Source organism: Oncorhynchus nerka, linkage group LG24, assembly GCF_034236695.1.
Source record: "Oncorhynchus nerka isolate Pitt River linkage group LG24, Oner_Uvic_2.0, whole genome shotgun sequence".
Lineage (NCBI taxonomy): Eukaryota > Metazoa > Chordata > Actinopteri > Salmoniformes > Salmonidae > Oncorhynchus > Oncorhynchus nerka.
The window spans coordinates 88,366,971-88,388,016 of record NC_088419.1 but is presented as its reverse complement, the minus strand read 5'-3'; the positions used below and the strand labels follow the sequence as shown (position 1 = coordinate 88,388,016).

The 21,046-nt window shown below is 47.4% G+C and overlaps 1 protein-coding gene across 4 annotated transcripts in view; it reads left to right on the top strand.

The window, feature by feature from the left end:
* The window catches only part of LOC115108783 (serine/threonine-protein kinase Nek7), a 151,991-nt gene that overhangs the window by 90,802 nt on the left and 40,143 nt on the right, over positions 1-21,046 (top strand). For all 4 annotated transcript variants that reach the window (XM_065009253.1, XM_065009254.1, XM_065009255.1 and 1 more), the window contains 3 exons: positions 2,795-2,935; positions 9,478-9,540; positions 11,268-11,378. In XM_065009253.1, coding sequence (XP_064865325.1) covers positions 2,795-2,935; positions 9,478-9,540; positions 11,268-11,378 — 315 coding nt within the window. The remainder of the gene's footprint in view (positions 1-2,794; positions 2,936-9,477; positions 9,541-11,267; positions 11,379-21,046) is intronic.

Below are 21,046 nucleotides of genomic sequence, written 5' to 3'. Positions count from 1 at the left end.
CCTGATGTGCCTTGGCAGACTACCGCTGACCGTGATGTGCCTTGGCAGACTACAGCTAACCCTGATGTGCCTTAGCAGACTACTGCAGACCGTGATGTGCCTTGGCAGACTACAGCAGACCGTGATGTGCCTTGGCAGACTACAGCTAACCGTGATGTGCCTTGGCAGACTACAGCTAACCGTGATGTGCCTTGGCAGACTACAGCTAACCGTGATGTGCCTTGGCAGACTACAGCTAACCCTGATGTGCCTTGGCAGACTACAGCTAACCGTGATGTGCCTTGGCAGACTACAGCTAACCGTGATGTGCCTTGGCAGACTACAGCTAACCCTGATGTGCCTTGGCAGACTACAGCTAACCGTGATGTGCCTTGGCAGACTACAGCTAACCGTGATGTGCCTTGGCAGACTACAGCTAACCCTGATGTGCCTTGGCAGACTACAGCTAACCCTGATGTGCCTTTGCAAACTACAGCTAACCCTGATGTGCCTTGGCAGACTACAGCTAACCGTGATGTGCCTTGGCAGACTACAGCTAACCGTGATGTGCCTTGGCAGACTACAGCTAACCCTGATGTGCCTTTGCAGACTACAGCTAACCCTGATGTGCCTTGGCAGACTACAGCTAACCGTGATGTGCCTTGGCAGACTACAGCTAACCGTGATGTGCCTTGGCAGACTACAGCTAACCCTGATGTGCCTTGGCAGACTACAGCTAACCCTGATGTGCCTTTGCAAACTACAGCTAACCCTGATGTGCCTTGGCAGACTACAGCTAACCGTGATGTGCCTTGGCAGACTACAGCTAACCGTGATGTGCCTTGGCAGACTACAGCTAACCGTGATGTGCCTTGGCAGACTACAGCTAACCGTGATGTGCCTTGGCAGACTACAGCTAACCTTGATGTGCCTTGGCAGACTACAGCTAACCCCGATGAGCCTTGGCAGACTACAGCTAACCCTGATGTGCCTTGGCCCACTGAAGTCGTAACCGACTTCAGTGGGCAAATGCTCACCTTCGATTGACACAGGAATGCTGGACAAGTGTGCTCTTCACAGATGAATCCCGGTTTCTACTGTACCGGGCAGACGTATGGCATTGTGTGGGCGAGCTGTTTGCTGATATCATCATTGTGAACCGAGTGCCACATGGTGGCGGTGGGGTTATGGCATGGGAAGGATACCAGGACAAGAACCTGAGGCCCATTGTCATGCCATTAATCCACCGCCATCACCTCATGTTTCAGCATGATCAAGCACGGCCCCATGTCACAAGCATCTGTACACAATTCCTGGAAGCTGAAAATGTCCCAGTTCTTCCATGGCCTGAATACTCACCAGACATGTCAATCATTGAGCATGTTTGGGATGCTCTGAATATACCTGTACAACAGCGTGTTCCAGTTTACGTCAATATCCAGAAACTTCGACACAGCCATTGAAGAGGAGTGGGACAACATTCCACAGCCCGAATGTACCTAAACATAAACATCAATGCCTTTCTTAAAATCAATACAGAAGTATATTTTTTTAAACCTGCATATTTAGTTAAAAGAAATTCATGTTAGCAGGCAATATTAACTAGGGAAATTGTTGTTGAGTCAGGGTATATGCAACAGTTTGGGCCGCCTGGCTCGTTCCGAACTAATTTGCCAGAATTTTACATAATTATGACATAACATTGAAGGTTGTGCAATGTAACAGCAATATTTAGACTTATGGTGGGCGCCCGAACGGTTCCGTATTTCACTGACGTGAAATGTTTTGTTTTCGAAATGATAGTTTCTGGATTTGAAAATATTAATGAACAAAGGCTCGTATTTCTGTGTTTATTATATTATAATTAAGTCTATGATTTGATAGAGCAGTCTGACTGAGCGATGGTAGGCACCAGCAGGCTTGTAAGCATTCATTCAAAATTTACTGCGTTTTCCAGCAGCTCTTAGCAATGCTTGCCTCACAGCGCTGTTCATGACTTCAAGCCTATCAACTCCCGAGATTAGGCTGGCAATACAAAAGTGTCTATAAGAACATCCAATAGTCAAAGGTATATGAAATACAAATGGTATAGAGAGAAATAGTTGACTCGTCATGATTCCTATAATAACTACAGCCTAAAACTTCTTAACTGGGAATATTGAACTAGGAGCTTTCAGCTGTTCTCATGTTCTGAGCAAGGAACTTAAACCTTAGCTTTTTTACATGGCACATATTGCACTTTTACTTTCTTCTCAAACACTTTGTTTTTGCATTATTTAAACCAAATAGAGCATGTTTCATTATTTATTTGAGACTAAATAAATAGATTATATTAAGTTAAAATGAATGTGTTCATTTTTCATTGAGTATTGTTGTAATTTTCATATATATATATATATATATATATATATATATACACATTTTAAAAAATGTACCGATTATCGGCTTTTTTTGGTCCTCCAATAATCGGTGTCAGTATCGGCGTTGAAAAATCATAGTCGGTCGACCTCTAGTCTTAACGAGGAACTTTGATCCCATATGCAGATTTATTCGTCACTGATCATGTGGTTAAATCTTGGGTTTGCAGGTGTTTTGCATCGGTGAATTCTGGAAGGGGAAGGGACATAACAGTTTCCGTTTAGGGGGGTGGAGACTTCACTAGTCTGGTTAATATCTTGTCTCATACATCTCTCCCCAGAAACTAATCAAGTGTTTGATGCAATTATACACGATTTTTGTTCTGGGTTTATGAGATTACTGCAAGGTAGAACATAATTGTGGCACTTGTGACTGTGTTCTCTGTGTTGGCTTTCAGAAGCCGCTCCAGCCGGACATGGGCCACAACTCTCTGGCTAACTTCCTGATTGAGAAGAAGATTGGGCGGGGCCAGTTCAGTGAGGTGTACCGGGCCAGGTACCTGATGGACAACACCTCCATGGCCCTTAAGAAGGTTCAGGTGAGTTATACACGCACATACATACACACACACACATACATACAGTGGGGCAAAAAAGTATTTAGTCAGCCACCAATTGTGCAAGTTCTCCCACTTAAAAAGATGAGGCCTGTAATTTTCATCATAGGTACACTTCAACGATGACAGACAAAATTAGAAAAAAAATCCAGAAAATCACATTGTAGGATTTTTTATGAATTTATTTGCAAATTATGGTGGAAAATAAGTATTTGGTCACCTACAAGCAAGCAAGATTTCTGGCTCTCACAGACCTGTAACTTCTTTTTTAAGAGGCTCCTCTGTCCTCCACTCGTTACCTGTATTAATGGCACCTGTTTGAACTTGTTATCAGTATAAAAGACACCTGTCCACAACCTCAAACAGTCACACTCCAAACTCCACTATGGCCAAGACCAAAGAGCTGTCAAAGGACACCAGAAACAAAATTGTAGACCTGCACCAGGCTGGGAAGACTGAATCTGCAATAGGTAAGCAGCTTGGTTTGAAGAACTCAACTGTGGGAGCAGTTATTAGGAAATGGAAGACATACAAGACCACTGATAATCTCCCTCGATCTGGGGCTCTACGCAAGATCTCACCCCGTAGGGTCAAAATTATCACAAGAACGGTGAGCAAAAATCCCAGAACCACACGGGGGGGACCTAGTGAATGACCTGCAGAGAGCTGGGACCAAAGTAACAAAGCCTACATCAGTAACACACTACGCCGCCAGGGACTCAAATCCTGCAGTGCCAGACGTGTCCCCCTGCTTAAGCCAGTACATGTCCAGGCCCGTCTGAAGTTTACTAGAGAGCGTTTGGATGATCCAGAAGAAGATTGGAAGAATGTCAGAAGGTCAGAGGAAACCAAAATATAACTTTTTGGTAAAAACTCAAGAGAGAAATCTAAACATTCACGAGAGAAATGAACTCTAAAACTGTGGGACGCTGGGCTGAAGGGAGTTGTACAGTGCTGAAACGTGGTAATTAACTGAAATGCGCCAGTTTTTTTCAGCTCAGGCAGAGATAGATCAACTTTTACTCCTGTTACGTTAGGTTAGATACACACAGACCACATGGACCGCATGAGAGAGGAATGTACTTGGGTTGGGTTACATGTGGAAGATATATTTAAGTTGGATGCGTTCAGTTGTACAACTGACTAGGTATCCCCCTTCCTAAATGGGAGGACGTAACACAGTCCAGTATGGGGAGGACAGAGAGAACGATGTCTGGCTGCTAGTGCCTGAGCAGGAACGTGATGAGGACTTTCAGGAATGAAAAATAAGTCACCAAATCAAAAGTAATATAAACAACTAAAATATTATATTGTTTCATAGTCATTTCTACCCAGTGTGGTCCTGACAGAGACAATAGAATATTTTCAATGTTTTGGCAAATGAATGTTCACTATTTTTGGCTTTGGAATTTCCATTCAAAGGCTCAACAATGTTTTTAATGTCGTTATTTCATAATGCATTTAATGTTGTTTTTTAAAATTATCAAAAACAGTGATAATTTTTTTAATAATCGAACCGAAACCGAACCAACCAAGAAAAGGCATTAGTCGCTCAGCACTACCAAATGCACACCATACGTACACCAAACGTACATGTATTTGGGTTCTGGAGGTGACTGTCTGTGTTGTGTTCCAGTCTTCCTTCCAGATTCCCTCTCTCTCTATAGACTGCAGAAAGTTGTCTCAGAAACTAACATGGTGGTGCCTGCCACACTCATCATTTCCACCGTCATGGCAACTGTTCAACACACGTTAATTCCACCATATGCTGATTCATATGTTGATTCACGCCATGTGTGTGTTCTTTGGCAGTCAGACAGATAGAGCTCTTTCTTTAGCCAGTGAGTCAAGCCACCACACTTTACTGCCGCGTCTCGGGAACACCACTAGATCGGAGGGTCATTGAGTTCAGTCTACTGACAACCAGTTTTGGAAAAAGTACCCAATTGTCATACTTGAGGACAAGTAAAGATACCTTAATAGAAAAGTGAAAGTCACCCAGTACTACTTGAGTAAAAGTTTTGGGTTTGAAATATACTTAAATATCGAAAGTTAAAGTACAAATATAAATAATTTCTAATTCCTTATTTTAAGCAAAGCAGACCACATTTTTCTAGTTTTTATTTATTTACCTATAGCCAGGGGCACGCTCCAACTCGGAGACATAATTCAAAAACGAAGCATGTGTTTGGTGAGATCAGAGGCAGTAGGGATGAACAGGGATGTTCTCTTGATAAGTGTGTGAATTAGTAGTTTGTGATTCTCCAGATCACAGGGTCATTGAGTTCAGTCTACTGACAACCTAGTTTGTGATTCTCCAGATCGCAGGGTCATTGAGTTCAGTCTACTGACAACCTAGTTTGTGATTCTCCAGATCACAGGGTCATTGAGTTCAGTCTACTGACAACCTAGTTTGTGATTCTCCAGATCACAGGGTCATTGAGTTCAGTCTACTGACAACCTAGTTTGTGATTCTCTAGATCGGAGGGTCATTGAGTTCAGTCTACTGACAACCTAGTTTGTGATTCTCTAGATCGGAGGGTCATTGAGTTCAGTCTACTGACAACCTAGTTTGTGATTCTCCCCACATCTAACCTTCCCATTCCACACTATCACATGTCGTTGTCTCACCAACCACTGATGAAGTCACACGTTGTTATATTTGAAGGACATTTGAGGATATTATGTCTTGTGGACTTTATGATGACGCTGTAAACACAGAGAGGGAGAATGATTTATTTACATCCAAGGATTATTTTCTTTCAACTTTTTTTTACTCACTTATCTCTCTCGTGTGTGTGTTGTGTGTGTGTGTGTGTGTTGTGTGGGGGTGTGTGTGTTGTGTGGGGGTGTGTGTGTTGTGTGGGGGTGTGTGTGTGTTGTGTGGGGGTGTGTGTGTGTGTGTTGTGTGGGGTGTGTGTGTGGGGGTGTGTGTGTGTGTGTGTTGTGTGGGGGTGTGTGTGTGGTGTGGGGGTGTGTGTGTGTTGTGTGGGGGTGTGTGTGTGTGTTGTGTGGGGGTGTGTGTGTGTGGTGTGGGGGTGTGTGTGTGTTGTGTGGGGGTGTGTGTGTGTTGTGTGGGGGTGTGTGTGTGTTGTGTGGGGGTGGGGGTGTGTGTGTGGTGTGGTGGTGTGTGTGTGTTGTGTGGGGGTGTGTGGTGTGGGTGTGTGTGTGTGTGTGTGGGGGTGTGTGTGTGTTGTGTGGGGGTGTGTGTGTTGTGTGGGGGTGTGTGTGTGTTGTGTGGGGGTGTGTCTGTGTGTGGTGTGTGTGTGTTGTGTGGGGGTGTGTGTGTGTGGTGTGGGGGGTGTGTGTGTGTGGTGTGGGGGTGTGTGTGTGTTGTGTGGGGGTGTGTGTGTGTTGTGTGGGGGTGTGTGTGTGGTGTGGGGGTGTGTGTGGGGTTGTGTGGGGGTGTGTGTGTGTTGTGGCGGGGTGTGTGTGTGTTGTGGCGGGTGTGTGTGTGTTGTGTGGGGGTGTGTGTGTGTGGTGTGGGGGTGTGTGTGTGGTGTGGGGGTGTGTGTGTGTGGTGTGGGGGTGTGTGTGTGTGTGGTGTGGGGGTGTGTGTGTTGTGTGGGGGTGTGTGTGTTTGTGTTGTGTGTGTGGGGGTGTGTGTGTGTTGTGTTGTGTGTGTGGGGGTGTGTGTGTGTTGTGTGGGGGTGTGTGTGTGTGTGTGGTGTGGGGGTGTGTGTGTGTTGTGTGGGGGTGTGTGTGTGTGGTGTGGGGGTGTGTGTGGTGTGGGGGTGTGTGTGTGTTGTGTGGGGGTGTGTGTGCGTGAGGACAGCAGGTAGTAGTATCAGGGGTAGTACACAGCAGGTGCTCAGGCAGGTGTCTCTAGCTCAGCAGGCCGACTGGCTCTCCCACCCACCACCCACTAGCGCCGGGCGATACTAGTATTGCAATACTCGTTTACTATCATGGCAAGGAAACAAAACACAAAGCTGATTTAACTTCTTCAGGAAAACAGCCTTAATGTTGGAAACAAACATCATCATGTTGTCATCCAGAGTCATATTCATTTATTTTCCAAGCTATAGCACACAATATGTTACATACAGCAGGTTTATACAGGACCAAAGAGTTTAGGCTGCTTCCTTTTCATTTCAAAATACTCCAATACTGGTATCACCACAGCCCTCACACAGCCTTCACACAGCCCTCACACAGCCCTCACACAGCCCTCAACACACACACACGGCGAAGACTGGAGGCAGGCGTCAGAGGGAGAGAGAGAGGTTCAAGTCAACCCCATGTTAGCCTATGACACTAGAGAAGAGAGGTTCAACCCCATGTTTGCATTTGACACTAGAGAAGAGAGGTTCAACCCCATTTTAGCCAATGACACTAGAGAAGAGAGAGGTTCAACCCCATGTTAGCCTGTGACACTAGAGAAGAGAGAGGTTCAACCCCATGTTAGCCTGTGACACTAGAGAAGAGAGAGGTTCAACCCCATGTTAGCCTGTGACAGTAGAGAAGAGAGAGGTTCAACCCCATGTTAGCCTGTGACACTAGAGAAGAGAGAGGTTCAACCCCATGTTAGCCAATGACACTAGAGAAGAGAGGTTCAATCCCATGTTTGCATTTGACACTAGAGAAGAGAGGTTCAACACCATTTTAGCCAATGACACTAGAGAAGAGAGGTTCAACCCCATGTTAGCCTGTGACACTAGAGAAGAGAGAGGTTCAACCCCATGTTAGCCTATGACACTAGAGAAAAGAGGTTCAACCCCATGTTAGCCTGTGACACTAGAGAAGAGAGAGGTTCAACCCCATGTTAGCCAATGACACTAGGGAAGAGAGAGGTTCTACCCCATGTTAGCCTGTGACACTAGAGAAGAGAGAGGTTCAACCCCATGTTAGCCAATGACACTAGAGAAGAGAGAGTGTCAACCCCATGTTAGCCTATGACACTAGAGAAAAGAGGTTCAACCCCATGTTAGCCAATGACACTAGAGAAAAGAGGTTCAACCCCATGTTAGCCTGTGACACTAGAGAAGAGAGGTTCAACCCCATGTTCGCCTGTGACACTAGAGAAAAGAGGTTCAACCCCATGTTAGCCTGTGACACTAGAGAAGAGAGGTTCAACCCCATGTTAGCCTGTGACACTAGAGAAAAGAGGTTCAACCCCATGTTAGCCTGTGACACTAGAGAAAAGAGGTTCAACCCCATGTTAGCCTGTGACACTAGAGAAGAGAGAGGTTCAACCCCATGTTAGCCTATGACACTAGAGAAAAGAGGTTCAACCCCAAGTGTCTGGTACCTGCCATTGGCTTGGGCTAGTGTAAGAGTGGGGGTTGGGCATGTTTGCCTGCTCACGGCCTGGGCGTATATGTGACTTTCATGATGAGGCCCTCTTAGCGGGAGTGGGGGGCATGGGGTGGGCAGAAGGGGCATAGGTCTGATCTGAGGGGGCCTAAATAGGGTGTGGGCATGGTTGACCTGGGGGGTGGTCTTGATTGGTCTGGGTGGGGTGTCTGTTGATTAGTTTCTCTCTCTCTCTTACTCTCTCTCTCTTACTCTCTCTCTCTTACTCTCTCTATTTCTCTCCTACTCTCTCCTACTCGCTCTCGCTTTCTCTCTCGCTTTCTCTCTCTCTCGCTTTCTCTCTCTCTCGCTTTCTCTCTCTCTCGCTTTCTCTCTCTCGCTTTCTCTCTCTCTCGCTTTCTCTCTCTCTCGCTTTCTCTCTGTCTGTCTGTCTGTCTGTCTGTCTGTCTGTCTGTCTGTCTGTCTGTCTGTCTGTCTGTCTGTCTGTCTCTCTCTCTCTCCTCTCTCTCCTCTCTCTCTCTCCCTCTCTCTCTCTCTCTCTCTCTCTCCTTCTCTCTCTCTCTCCTTCTCTCTCTCTCTCTCTCCTCTCTCTCTCTCCTTCTCTCTCTCTCCTTCTCTCATTCTCTCTCTCTTCTCTTCTTCTCTCGCTGTCTCTCTCTTCCTCTCTCTCCTTCTCTCTCTCTCTCTCTCTCTCTCTCTCTCTCTCTCTCTCTCTCTCTCTCCTTCTCTCTCTCTCTCCTTCTCTCTCTCCTTCTCTCATTCTCTCTCTCTTCCTCTCTCTCCTCTCTCTCTCTCCTTCTCTCTCTCTCCTTCTCTCATTCTCTCTCTCTTCTCTTCTTCTCTCGCTGTCTCTCTCTTCCTCTCTCTCCTTCTCTCTCTCTCTCTCTCTCTCTCTCCTTCTCTCTCATTCTCTCTCTCTTCCTCTCTCTCCTCTCTCTCTCTCTCTCTCTCTCTCTCTCCTTCTCTCTCTCTCCTTCTCTCATTCTCTCTCTCTTTCTCTCTCTCTCTCTTCCTCTCTCGCTGTCTCTCTCTCTTCCTCTCTCTCTCCTCTCTCTCTCTCTCCTTCTCTCTCTCTCCTTCTCTCATTCTCTCTCTCTCTCTCTCTCTTCCTCTCTCGCTGTCTCTCTCTCTTCCTCTCTCTCTCTCTCTCTCTCTCTCTCTCTCTCTTCCTCTCTCGCTGTCTCTCTCTCTTCCTCTCTCGCTGTCTCATTTTCTTTCCTTGAACATGCTGTAACATTGTCTTCTCTTTTCTTCTGATCTCTTGATAGATATTCGACTTGATGGATGCCAAAGCTCGGCAAGATTGCATCAAAGAAATAGATCTCCTAAAGGTAAAGTACCATAGAGACGGAGCCCATTCACACTGTGTGTGTGTAGGGGAGAGTGGGGTAAGTCGAACTGTCCCTTGTTTTCTAAGAATCCATACACAAAATGGAGCATGTGACCAAATATTTAGGAAGAGTTATAATCTCCACCCAGCACAGCCAGAAGAGGACTGGCCACCCCTCATAGCCTGGTTCCTCTCTAGGTTTCTTCCTAGGTTCTGGCCTTTCTATGGAGTTGTTCCTAGCCACCCTGCTTCTACACCTGCATTGCTTGCTGTTTGGGGTTTTAGGTTGGGTTTCTGTACAGCACTTTGTGACATCGGCTGACGTAAAAAGGGCTTTATAAATACATTTGTATTCAGGACAAAACCGGGAGAGAGACAGACAGGGAGAGAGGTGAAGACAGGGAGAGAGGTGAAGACAGGAAGAGAGGTGAAGACAGGGAGAGAGGTGAAGACAGGGTGAGAGGTGAAGACAGGGTGAGAGGCAGACAGGGAGAGAGGTGAAGACAGGGAGAGAGACAGACAGGGAGAGAGGTGAAGACAGGGAGAGAGGTGAAGACAGGGAGAGGTGAAGACAGGGAGAGAGGTGAAGACAGGGAGAGAGGTGAAGACAGGGAGAGAGGTGAAGACAGGGAGAGAGGTGAAGACAGGGAGAGAGGTGAAGACAGGGAGAGAGGTGAAGACAGGGAGAGAGGTGAAGACAGGGAGAGAGGTGAAGACAGGGAGAGAGGTGAAGACGGGGAGAGAGGTGAAGACGGGGGCGAGGTGAAGACGGGGGAGAGGTGAAGACGGGGAGAGAGGTGAAGACGGGGAGAGAGGTGAAGACGGGGAGAGGGTGAAGACGGGGAGAGAGGTGAAGACGGGGGGAGAGAGGTGTAGACGGGGAGAGAGAGGTGTAGACGGGGGAGAGAGGTGAAGACGGGGAGAGAGGTGTAGACGGGGAGAGAGACAGACGGGGAGAGAGACAGACGGGGAGAGAGACAGACGGGGAGAGAGACAGACGGGGAGAGAGACAGACGGGGAGAGAGACAGACGGGGAGAGAGACAGACGGGGAGAGAGACAGACGGGGAGAGAGACAGACGGGGAGAGAGACAGACGGGGAGAGAGACAGACGGGGAGAGAGACAGACAGGGAGAGAGACAGACAGGGAGAGAGGTGAAGACAGGGAGAGAGGTGAAGACAGGGAGAGAGACAGACAGGGAGAGAGGTGAAGACAGGGAGAGAGACAGACAGGGAGAGAGACAGACAGGGAGAGAGACAGACAGGGATGGTTCTCAGAGCTGCAACCCTTATCCAATAATACAGCTGGAGTGTGTGTGTGTCTCACTCCCTTTCCCCCCCCCTGCCTCCCTCCCTTTCTCCCCCTGCCTCCCTTTCTACCCCCCTTTCTCCCTTTCTACCCCCCCCTTTCTCCCTTTCTACCCTCCCTTTCTTCCCCCTGCCTCCCTTTCTACCTCTCTTTCGCCCCCCTTTCTCTCTTTCTCCCCCTTTCTCTCCCCCTCCCTCCCTTTCTCCCCCTCCCTCCCTTTCTCTCCCCCTCCCTCCCTTTCTCTCCCCCTCCCTCCCTTTCTCTCCCCCTCCCTTCCTTTCTCTCCCCCCTCCCTTCCTTTCTCTCCCCCTCCCTCCCTTTCTCCCCCCTCCCTCCCCCTTTCTCTCCCCCTCTCCCTCCCTTTCTCTCCCCCTCCCTCCCTTTCTCTCCCCCTCCCTCCCTTTCTCTCCCTCTCGTACAGCAACTGAACCACCCCAACGTGATCAAGTACCATGCATCATTTATTGAGGAGAACGAGCTGAACATTGTGTTGGAGCTGGCTGATGCTGGGGACCTCTCCCGGATGATCAAGGTAAGAGATCTGGTGGTCCTACACAGGTCAGTCTTCCTCACTGTGATCCATCCTGGTGATCTACTAGCCCATCCTGGTGATGTACTAGCCCGTCCTGGTGATGCACTAGCCCGTCCTGGTGATGTACTAGCCCCGTCCTGGTGATGTACTAGCCCGTCCTGGTGATGTACTAGCCCATCCTGGTGATGTACTAGCCCGTCCTGGTGATGTACTAGCCCGTCCTGGTGATGTACTAGCCCGTCCTGGTGATGTACTAGCCCATCCTGATGACGTACTAGCCCATCCTGGTGATGTACTAGCCAATCCTGGTGATGTACTAGCCAATCCTGGTGATGTACTAGCCAATCCTGGTGATGTACTAGCCTGTCCTGGTGATGTACTAGCCCGTCCTGGTGATGTACTAGCCCGTCCTGGTGATGTACTAGCCCGTCCTGGTGATGTACTAGCCCGTCCTGGTGACCTACTAGCCCATCCTGGTGACGTACTAGCCAGTCCTGGTGACGTACTAGCCCGTCCTGGTGACGTACTAGCCCGTCCTGGTGACGTACTAGCCCGTCCTGGTGACGTACTAGCCCGTCCTGGTGACGTACTAGCCCGTCCTGGTGACCTACTAGCCCGTCCTGGTGACCTACTAGCCCGTCCTGGTGACGTACTAGCCCGTCCTGGTGATCTACTAGCCCGTAATCTATAATATATGCCATTTAGCAGACGCTTTTATCCAAAGCTACGTACAGTAATGCGTGCATACATTCTATGCACGGCTGGTCCCGGGAATCGAACCCACTATCGTAGTGTTGCAACTGACATGCTCTACCAACTGAGCTCCAGAGAACCACACGATGGTGCGGTGATCTCTGGTGTTGATCCACAGGTTGGTCATCATCTCTGGCAATGATCATCAACGGTGATCCACTTTAGGGATCCACCCTGGTGATCTAATTAAGTTTGTTGCATTAACCTGTCAAATATGTTTGAAATATCAGAGCTGAAATCTCCCATATATACTCTCCACCACCGTATTCACAGCATGCCAGTGTAAATTGAGTGGTATGTATGTAAAACCCTGGGCAGAGCAGCTCAACAAGCACTCATCTACTGCAGCACAATGTCCAACCAACGCTCTCTCACTGCAAATGACCAACACCGTCTCACACTGCAAATGACCAACACCGTCTCACACTGCAAATGACCAACACCGTCTCACACTGCAAATGACCAACGCTCTCTCACTGCAAATGACCAACACCGTCTCACACTGCAAATGACCAACGCTGTCTCACACTGCAAATGACCAACGCTCTCTCACTGCAAATGACCAACACTGTCTCACACTGCAAATGACCAACGCTGTCTCACACTGCAAATGACCAACGCTCTCTCACTGCAAATGACCAACGCTGTCTCACACTGCAAATGACCAACGCTGTCTCACACTGCAAATGACCAACGCTCTCTCACTGCAAATGACCAACGCTCTCTCACTGCGAATGACCAACGCTCTCTCACTGCAAATGACCAACGCTCTCTCACTGCAAATGACCAACGCTGTCGCCCACTGCAAATGACCAACGCTGTTGCCCACTGCAAATGACCAACGCTGTCTCACACTGCAAATGACCAACGCTGTCTCACACTGCAAATGACCAACGCTGTCTCACACTGCAAATGACCAACGCTGTCTCACAATGCAAATGACCAATGCTGTCTCACAATGCAAATGACCAACGCTGTCTCACACTGCAAATGACCAACGCTGTCTCACAATGCAAATGACCAACACCGTCTCACACTGCAAATGACCAACGCTGTCTCTCACTGCAAATGACCAACGCTGTCTCTCACTGCAAATGACCAACGCTGTCTCACACTGCGATTGACCAACGCTGTCTCACACTGCAATTGACCAATGTTGTCGGCCACTCACACTGAAACCCAAACAAACAAATACACACACACAAACATAAATAAACACACACACACACGCACTGAAACCCAAACAAACAAACAAACACACACACACAAACATAAATAAACACACACACACACACTGAAACACAAACATACGCACACAAACAAACACAGACACACACAAACACACACTGAAACACAAACATACACACCCACACCACTCTGCCTCTGTGTACCACTCTGTTCCTGCCTCTCTCCCTCTGTTTTCCTCATTAGACATTACCAGTCCAGAGGCTGGCATCACCCCCCACCCATTATGAAGAAAATACAGTGTAGTCACACTGTGGTGCCATATGTAAACAGAGGCCCTGGATGGAATTAACATGTCTTCCCCCTTATTTCCCTTCCTCTCTCTCCCTGACCATCTTAGCAATCAAATCAAATGGCCCTTGATTTGCATGTAACTCCATAATATTGTGTGAGCAGTGATTGTAGTGGAAGACGAGGAGGTCTTTGTGCTGCTCCACCATTGACATCAAACACTCCTCTGATCTGATATGCTAATGACAGGGCAAGGAGAAGAATGGCTCACCATGCTGCCTTTGTTTGGCTGTGGGCCAAGGTCTCTCTATCTCTCACGTACGCACGCACACACACACACACACACACACTGCTAGACAGACATACTGTACCCGGACGGACGTAAACACAAACACACACACACACACACACACACACTGCTAGACAGACATACTGTACCCGGACTGTCCCAGTCTAACAGTATAATTAATATGCTGGTCCTCTACAGACCCTCATTCTGACTGTCCCAGTCTAACAGTGTAATTAATACATGCTGGTCCTCGACAGACCCTCATTCTGACTGTCCCACTCTACAGACCCTCATTCTGACTGTCCCAGTCTAACAGTGTAATTAATATGCTGGTCCTCGACAGACCCTCATTCTGACTGTCCCACTCTACAGACCCTCATTCTGACTGTCCCAGTCTAACAGTGTAATTAATATGCTGGTCCTCGACAGACCCTCATTCTGACTGTCCCACTCTACAGACCCTCATTCTGACTGTCCCAGTCTACAGACCCTCATTCTGACTGTCCCAGTCTAACAGTGTAATTAATATGCTGGTCCTCGACAGACCCTCATTCTGACTGTCCCAGTCTAACAGTGTAATTAATATGCTGGTCCTCGACAGACCCTCATTCTGACTGTCCCACTCTACAGACCCTCATTCTGACTGTCCCAGTCTAACAGTGTAATTAATATGCTGGTCCTCGACAGACCCTCATTCTGACTGTCCCACTCTACAGACCCTCATTCTGACTGTCCCAGTCTAACAGTGTAATTAATATGCTGGTCCTCGACAGACCCTCATTCTGACTGTCCCACTCTACAGACCCTCATTCTGACTGTCCCAGTCTACAGACCCTCATTCTGACTGTCCCAGTCTAACAGTGTAATTAATATGCTGGTCCTCGACAGACCCTCATTCTGACTGTCCCAGTCTAACAGTGTAATTAATATGCTGGTCCTCGACAGACCCTCATTCTGACTGTCCCACTCTACAGACCCTCATTCTGACTGTCCCAGTCTAACAGTGTAATTAATATGCTGGTCCTCGACAGACCCTCATTCTGACTGTCCCAGTCTAACAGTATAATTAATATGCTGGTCCTCGACAGACCATTCTGACTGTCCCAGTCTAACACTGTAATTAATATGCTGGTCCTCGACAGACCCTCATTCTGACTGTCCCAGTCTAACAGTGTAATTAATACATGCTGGTCCTCGACAGACCCTCATTCTGACTGTCCCAGTCTAACAGTGTAATTAATATGCTGGTCCTCGACAGACCCTCATTCTGACTGTCCCAGTCTAACAGTGTAATTAATACATGCTGGTCCTCTACAGACCCTCATTCTGACTGTCCCAGTCTAATAGTGTAATTAATATGCTGGTCCTCGACAGACCCTCATTCTGACTGTCCCAGTCTAACAGTATAATTAATATGCTGGTCCTCGACAGACCCTCATTCTGACTGTCCCAGTCTAACAGTATAATTAATATGCTGGTCCTCTACAGTCCCTCATTCTGACTGTCCCAGTCTAACAGTGTAATTAATACATGCTGGTCCTCGATAGACCCTCATTCTGACTGTCCCAGTCTAACAGTGTAATTAATATGCTGGTCCTCGACAGACCCTCATTCTGACTGTCCCAGTCTAACAGTATAATTAATATGCTGGTCCTCTACAGACCCTCATTCTGACTGTCCCAGTCTAACAGTATAATTAATACATGCCATATATCCTATGGCGGAAAAATAATAATTTGCAGCGTTCAATGAATTGTATTTCTGGAGAGCCTTTGTTACGACCATGAAACAGAAAGGGACAGGATAACAGCTTCATTTTATCATGACAAAAATAAATACCCCAACCATCAAGATGCCAGGGCAAATGATGAAAACATCAGTAGCCTAAAGATCCTCATAAGGGCCAAGTAGCCTTGATAAATAGTGACACTCAGTACAAAAGCAATAATGAAGCTTTAATGAATATAAGTGTCGATATGACAGCAGTCAAAAATCATCCGTTATTGTCAGCTCCTGCTTGTCTTCACCAATGGCTTCCATTTAGCTGTTATCCCTTGTCCTAACAGTTGACACAATTTTCCTAACTTTCACACATCTTTGACATACCTTTGTTTGGTTGTCATGCGTAATAGTCTCAGGTTTTCTCTTTGTGTCCTTGTTTTGTCATTCTTCATGGAGCACAACGGCTGTGCAGGCGTCTTATTTTGGACAGAGGGAGGAAGCTCCCGTCTGACAGGGGGAGGAAGCTCCCGTCTGACAGGGGGAGGAAGCTCCCGTCTGACAGGGGGAGGTGACAGGGGGAGGAAGCTCCCGTCTGACAGGGGGAGGAAGCTCCCGTCTGACAGGGGGAGGAAGCTCCCGTCTGACAGGGGGAGGAAGCTCCCGTCTGACAGGGGGAGGAAGCTCCCGTCTGACAGAGGGAGGAAGCTCCCGTCTGACAGAGGGAGGAAGCTCCCGTCTGACAGAGGGAGGTGACAGAGGGAGGAAGCTCCCGTCTGACAGAGGGAGGAAGCTCCCGTCTGACAGAGGGAGGAAGCTCCCGTCTGAATTGGTTCATGGTGACTTATTTAGGAAAAGTCGTGGATGGAGGGGGGCATGACTTAAAAAATTGCAGAGTAAAGAATAAAAAAATAAAAAAGAGCAGTCAAATGACTGCTTTAGCGGTTCTAGTGTTAATAAATATACAAAATAATTGTGGAACGAAAAGTTGACAGAAGACCCGACGGCCGGGCATTTGTGCGGTTGAGTCCATTTCTGGGGAAATGTGGACTCTTAAAACAATGTGATCAAACTCACTCGCTCTCTACTCTCCCGTTTGCTATTGTTTAACAATCAGTATCCCAACAAGCACAAGGACTGTTGACAACGGCTAGGACTGTTGAACACGGCTAGGACTGTTGAACACGGCTAGGACTGTTGAACACGGCTAGGGCTGTTGAACACGGCTAGGGCTGTTGAACACGGCTAGGACTGTTGAACACGGCTAGGACAGTTGACAACGGCTAGGACTGTTGACCACGGCTAGGACTGTTGAACACGGCTAGGACTGTTGACCACGGCTAGGACTGTTGAACACGGCTAGGACTGTTGAAAACGGCTAGGACTGTTGACAACGGCTAGGACTGTTGAACACGGCTAGGACTGTTGACAACGGCTAGGACTGTTGAACACGGCTAGGACTGTTGACAACGGCTAGGACTGTTGACAACGGCTAGGACTGTTGAACACGGCTAGGACTGTTGACAACGGCTAGGACTGTTGAACACGGCTAGGACTGTTGACAACGGCTAGGACTGTTGACAACGGCTAGGACTGTTGAACACGGCTAGGACTGTTGACAACGGCTAGGACTGTTGAACACGGCTAGGACTGTTGAACACGGCTAGGACTGTTGACAACGGCTAGGACTGTTGAACACGGCTAGGACTCTTGAACACGGCTAGGACTGCTGACAACGGCTAGGACTGTTGACAACGGCTAGGACTGTTGAAAACGGCTAGGACTGTTGACAACGGCTAGGACTGTTGAACACGGCTAGGACTGTTGAACACGGCTAGGACTGTTGAACACGGCTAGGACTGTTGAACACGGCTAGGACTGTTGAACACGGCTAGGGCTGTTGACAACGGCTAGGGCTGTTGACAACGGCTAGGGCTGTTGACAACGGCTAGGACTGTTGAACACGGCTAGGACTGTTGACAACGGCTAGGACTGTTGAACACGGCTAGGACTGTTGAACACGGCTAGGACTGTTGAACACGGCTAGGACTGTTGACAACGGCTAGGACTGTTGACAACGGCTAGGACTGTTGACAACGGCTAGGACTGTTGACAACGGCTAGGACTGTTGAACACGGCTAGGACTGTTGAACACGGCTAGGACTGTTGACAGCGGCTAGGGCAGTTGACAACGGCTAGGGCAGTTGACAACGGCTAGGACTGTTGAACACGGCTAGGGCTGTTGAACACGGCTAGGACTGTTGACAACGGCTAGGACTGTTGACAACGGCTAGGACTGTTGACAACGGCTAGGACTGTTGAACACGGCTAGGGCTGTTGAACACGGCTAGGGCCGTTGAACACGGCTAGGACCGTTGAACACGGCTAGGGCCGTTGAACGCGGCTAGGGCCGTTGAAAGCGGCTAGATCCGATGAAAACGGCTAGGACCGTTGACAGCGGCTAGGACCGTTGACAGCGGCTAGGACCGTTGACAGCGGCTAGGACCGTTGATTTCCGGTAGTCTTGTCGCACTGTGACTGTTTCTGTGACATCTGGGAGAGAATGAGGTCATGCTGAGAGGGTGGGGGGGTTACGGTGGCAGGGGTGTTGTGTGGTTGTAGTTTGTGTGTGACCGGGTTACATATATATGGAGAAACTATGTACCAGATGTGAGCATTTTGCTTTTCTCTGTTTCTGAGAACTCATGTGCTCCACCGCAGCGTAATGAAAATGAGAAGGGCCTTGGTATGAGAGAAAGAGGGGGGGTAGAGGAAAAGAGGTAGAGAACCGTAGAGAGAGGATTGGAATTGAGAGGGAAAGAAAGAGAACGGTAGAGAGGGAGGGAAACAGGGAACGAGAGAGAGGAACGAGGGAAACAGCAGAGTGAGGGGAAGAAAAAGAGGGAACAAGCGCGAGGTCTGCATCATATTAACTAGTTTTGTGTGTGTGTGTGTGTGTGTGTGTGTGTGTGTATGTAGCGCTTTAAGGATCAGCAGAGATTGTGTACACTGACTGTACAAAATCCTAATATTGAGTTGCACCCCCTTTTCCCCACAGAACAGCCTCAATTCATTGGGGAATGGACTACAAGGTGTTGAAAGCATTCCACAGGGATGTTGGCCCATGTTGACTCCAATGCTTCCCACAGTTGTGTCAAATTGGCTGGATGTCCTTTGTGTGGTGGACCATTTATGATACACACGGGAAACTGCAGCTTTGCAGTTCTTGACACAAACCAGTGTGCCTGGTATCTACTACCATACCCTGTTCAAAGGCACTTACATCTTTTGTCTTGCCCATTCACCCTCTGAATGGCCAACATACACAATCCATGTCTCAATTGTCTCAAGGCTTAAATATCCTTCTTGAACCTGGGCAGTTATTTGATTATTCGAATATCCAAAAGGACTTTAGTATTTGATTACTTGCTAGAATATAGATTTTTGAGCAAAACAAATATAGGCCTATTTTGATTCAAAAGCTTTGTCTAAAATTGAATTGAATGATCTATGTGACAAGTTTAGACCATGACATTTGAAATAAAACATCAATTTTATAACAGTTTTTATTAGTGCACCTCATAAGAAAGACCGGTAGCTTGTTATTGTCAGTTGATCCAAGCAGCAGTACTGGCAGAGGCTCCATGTGTAGCAAGTGAAGGGGGACATGACTTTTTCTCCCCAATATCGAACTTGTTTCATTGCTGCAACTCCCCAACGGGCTCGGGTCAATGCGTCCTCTGAAACATGACCCGCCAAACTGCGCTTCTTAACACCCATCTGCTTAACCCGGAAGCCAGCTACACCAATGTGTCGGAGGAAACACCGTTCACATGACGACCGAGGTCAGCCTGCAGGCGCCCGGCCTGCCACAAGGAAACGTTACAGCGCGATGAGCCAGGTAAAGCCCCCTCAGCCAAACCCCCCCCCCCCACCAACCCGGGCCACTGTGGGCCAAACCCTTAGGGGGGCAACGCTGGGCCAAACCCTCCCCTAACCCGGACGACGCTGGGCCAATTGTGCCTATGGGACTCCCAATCACAGCCAGTTGTGATACAGCCCGGGGATCGAACCCGGGTCTTTAGTGAAGTCTCTAGAACTGCGATGCAGTGCCTTAGAGCGCTGTGCCACTCGGGAGGCCAAAGTGGGAGATTTCTAATCAATGAAAAATGCAATTAGAATTACGCAATTAAGTTGGCTAAATGAGAAGGAATAGGCTACAATGATTAACCATCAGGTATGCTATTGTTTCATATGATTGGAGTTGTTGTAGACAGGGACACAAAAAGCAGAAAAATTGTCTCCATTAGCCTGGCTAACTAACTTAACTGGCTAGTGTAGCTAGCTAGCATATTTTATAGATGTTATGCAGTCAAGACAGACATTACCAGATGAGATGATAGATAACCCATCACATCAACAAGTTTAACTTGAGTGAGTCGGTTTGTCTACTTTCTCTCTCTCTCTTATCCTCTGTGTCAGAAACACCGGCCCCTGCTCCTCTCACGGCTGAAACAAAAAGCAGAGTGCACAGAGTTGAATTTTGTTTATTTTTTTCCTCTTTAAAACACATGTATTTCGACTATACTGATATCTCAACAAAAAAAATCATAATATTTTTTAAAATTGTGAAATCAATTTCAAATTCCCCTCCCCAGTATGTGTGTATTTTTTCTTTTCTTTAACCTTTATTTAACTAGGTACGTCAGTTATATTATACATATTTAGTTAAAACTTCATAATTAACATTCCTCAAATATACATGTATCTTATACCATTTTAAAGGTAATCTTGTTGTTAATCCCACAACAGTGTCCGACGTCAAAAAGGCTTTACAGCGAAAGCACCACAAACGATTATGTTAGGTCACCCCCAAGTCACAGAAAAATTCTGCCATTTTTCCAGCCAAAGAGAGGAGTCACAAAAAGCACAAATAGAGATAAAATGAATCACCAACCTTTGATGATCTTCATCAGATGACACTCTTAGGACTTCATATTATACAATACATATATGTTTTGTTCGATAAAGTTCATATTTATATAAAAAAATCTCAGTATACATTGGCGCGTTATGTTTAGTAGTTCCAAAAACATCCGATGATATTGCAGAGAGCCACATAATTTTCCTGAAATTCTCATTATAAATGTCAATGAAAATACAATTGTTAGACATGGAAATATAGATACACCCGCTGTGTCAGATTTCAAAAAAGCTTTACTGAAGAAGCAAACCATGCAATAATCTGAGTACAGCTTTCAGACAACAAAGCAGCCAAAAAGATATCCGCCATATTGGGTAGTCAACGATGATCTTCATCAGAATGCACTCCCAGGAATCCCAGATCCACAATACATTTTTGATTTAGTTCAATAATGTCCATCATTTATGTCCAAAGAGCTACTTTTGTTAGCACGTTTGCTAAACAAAT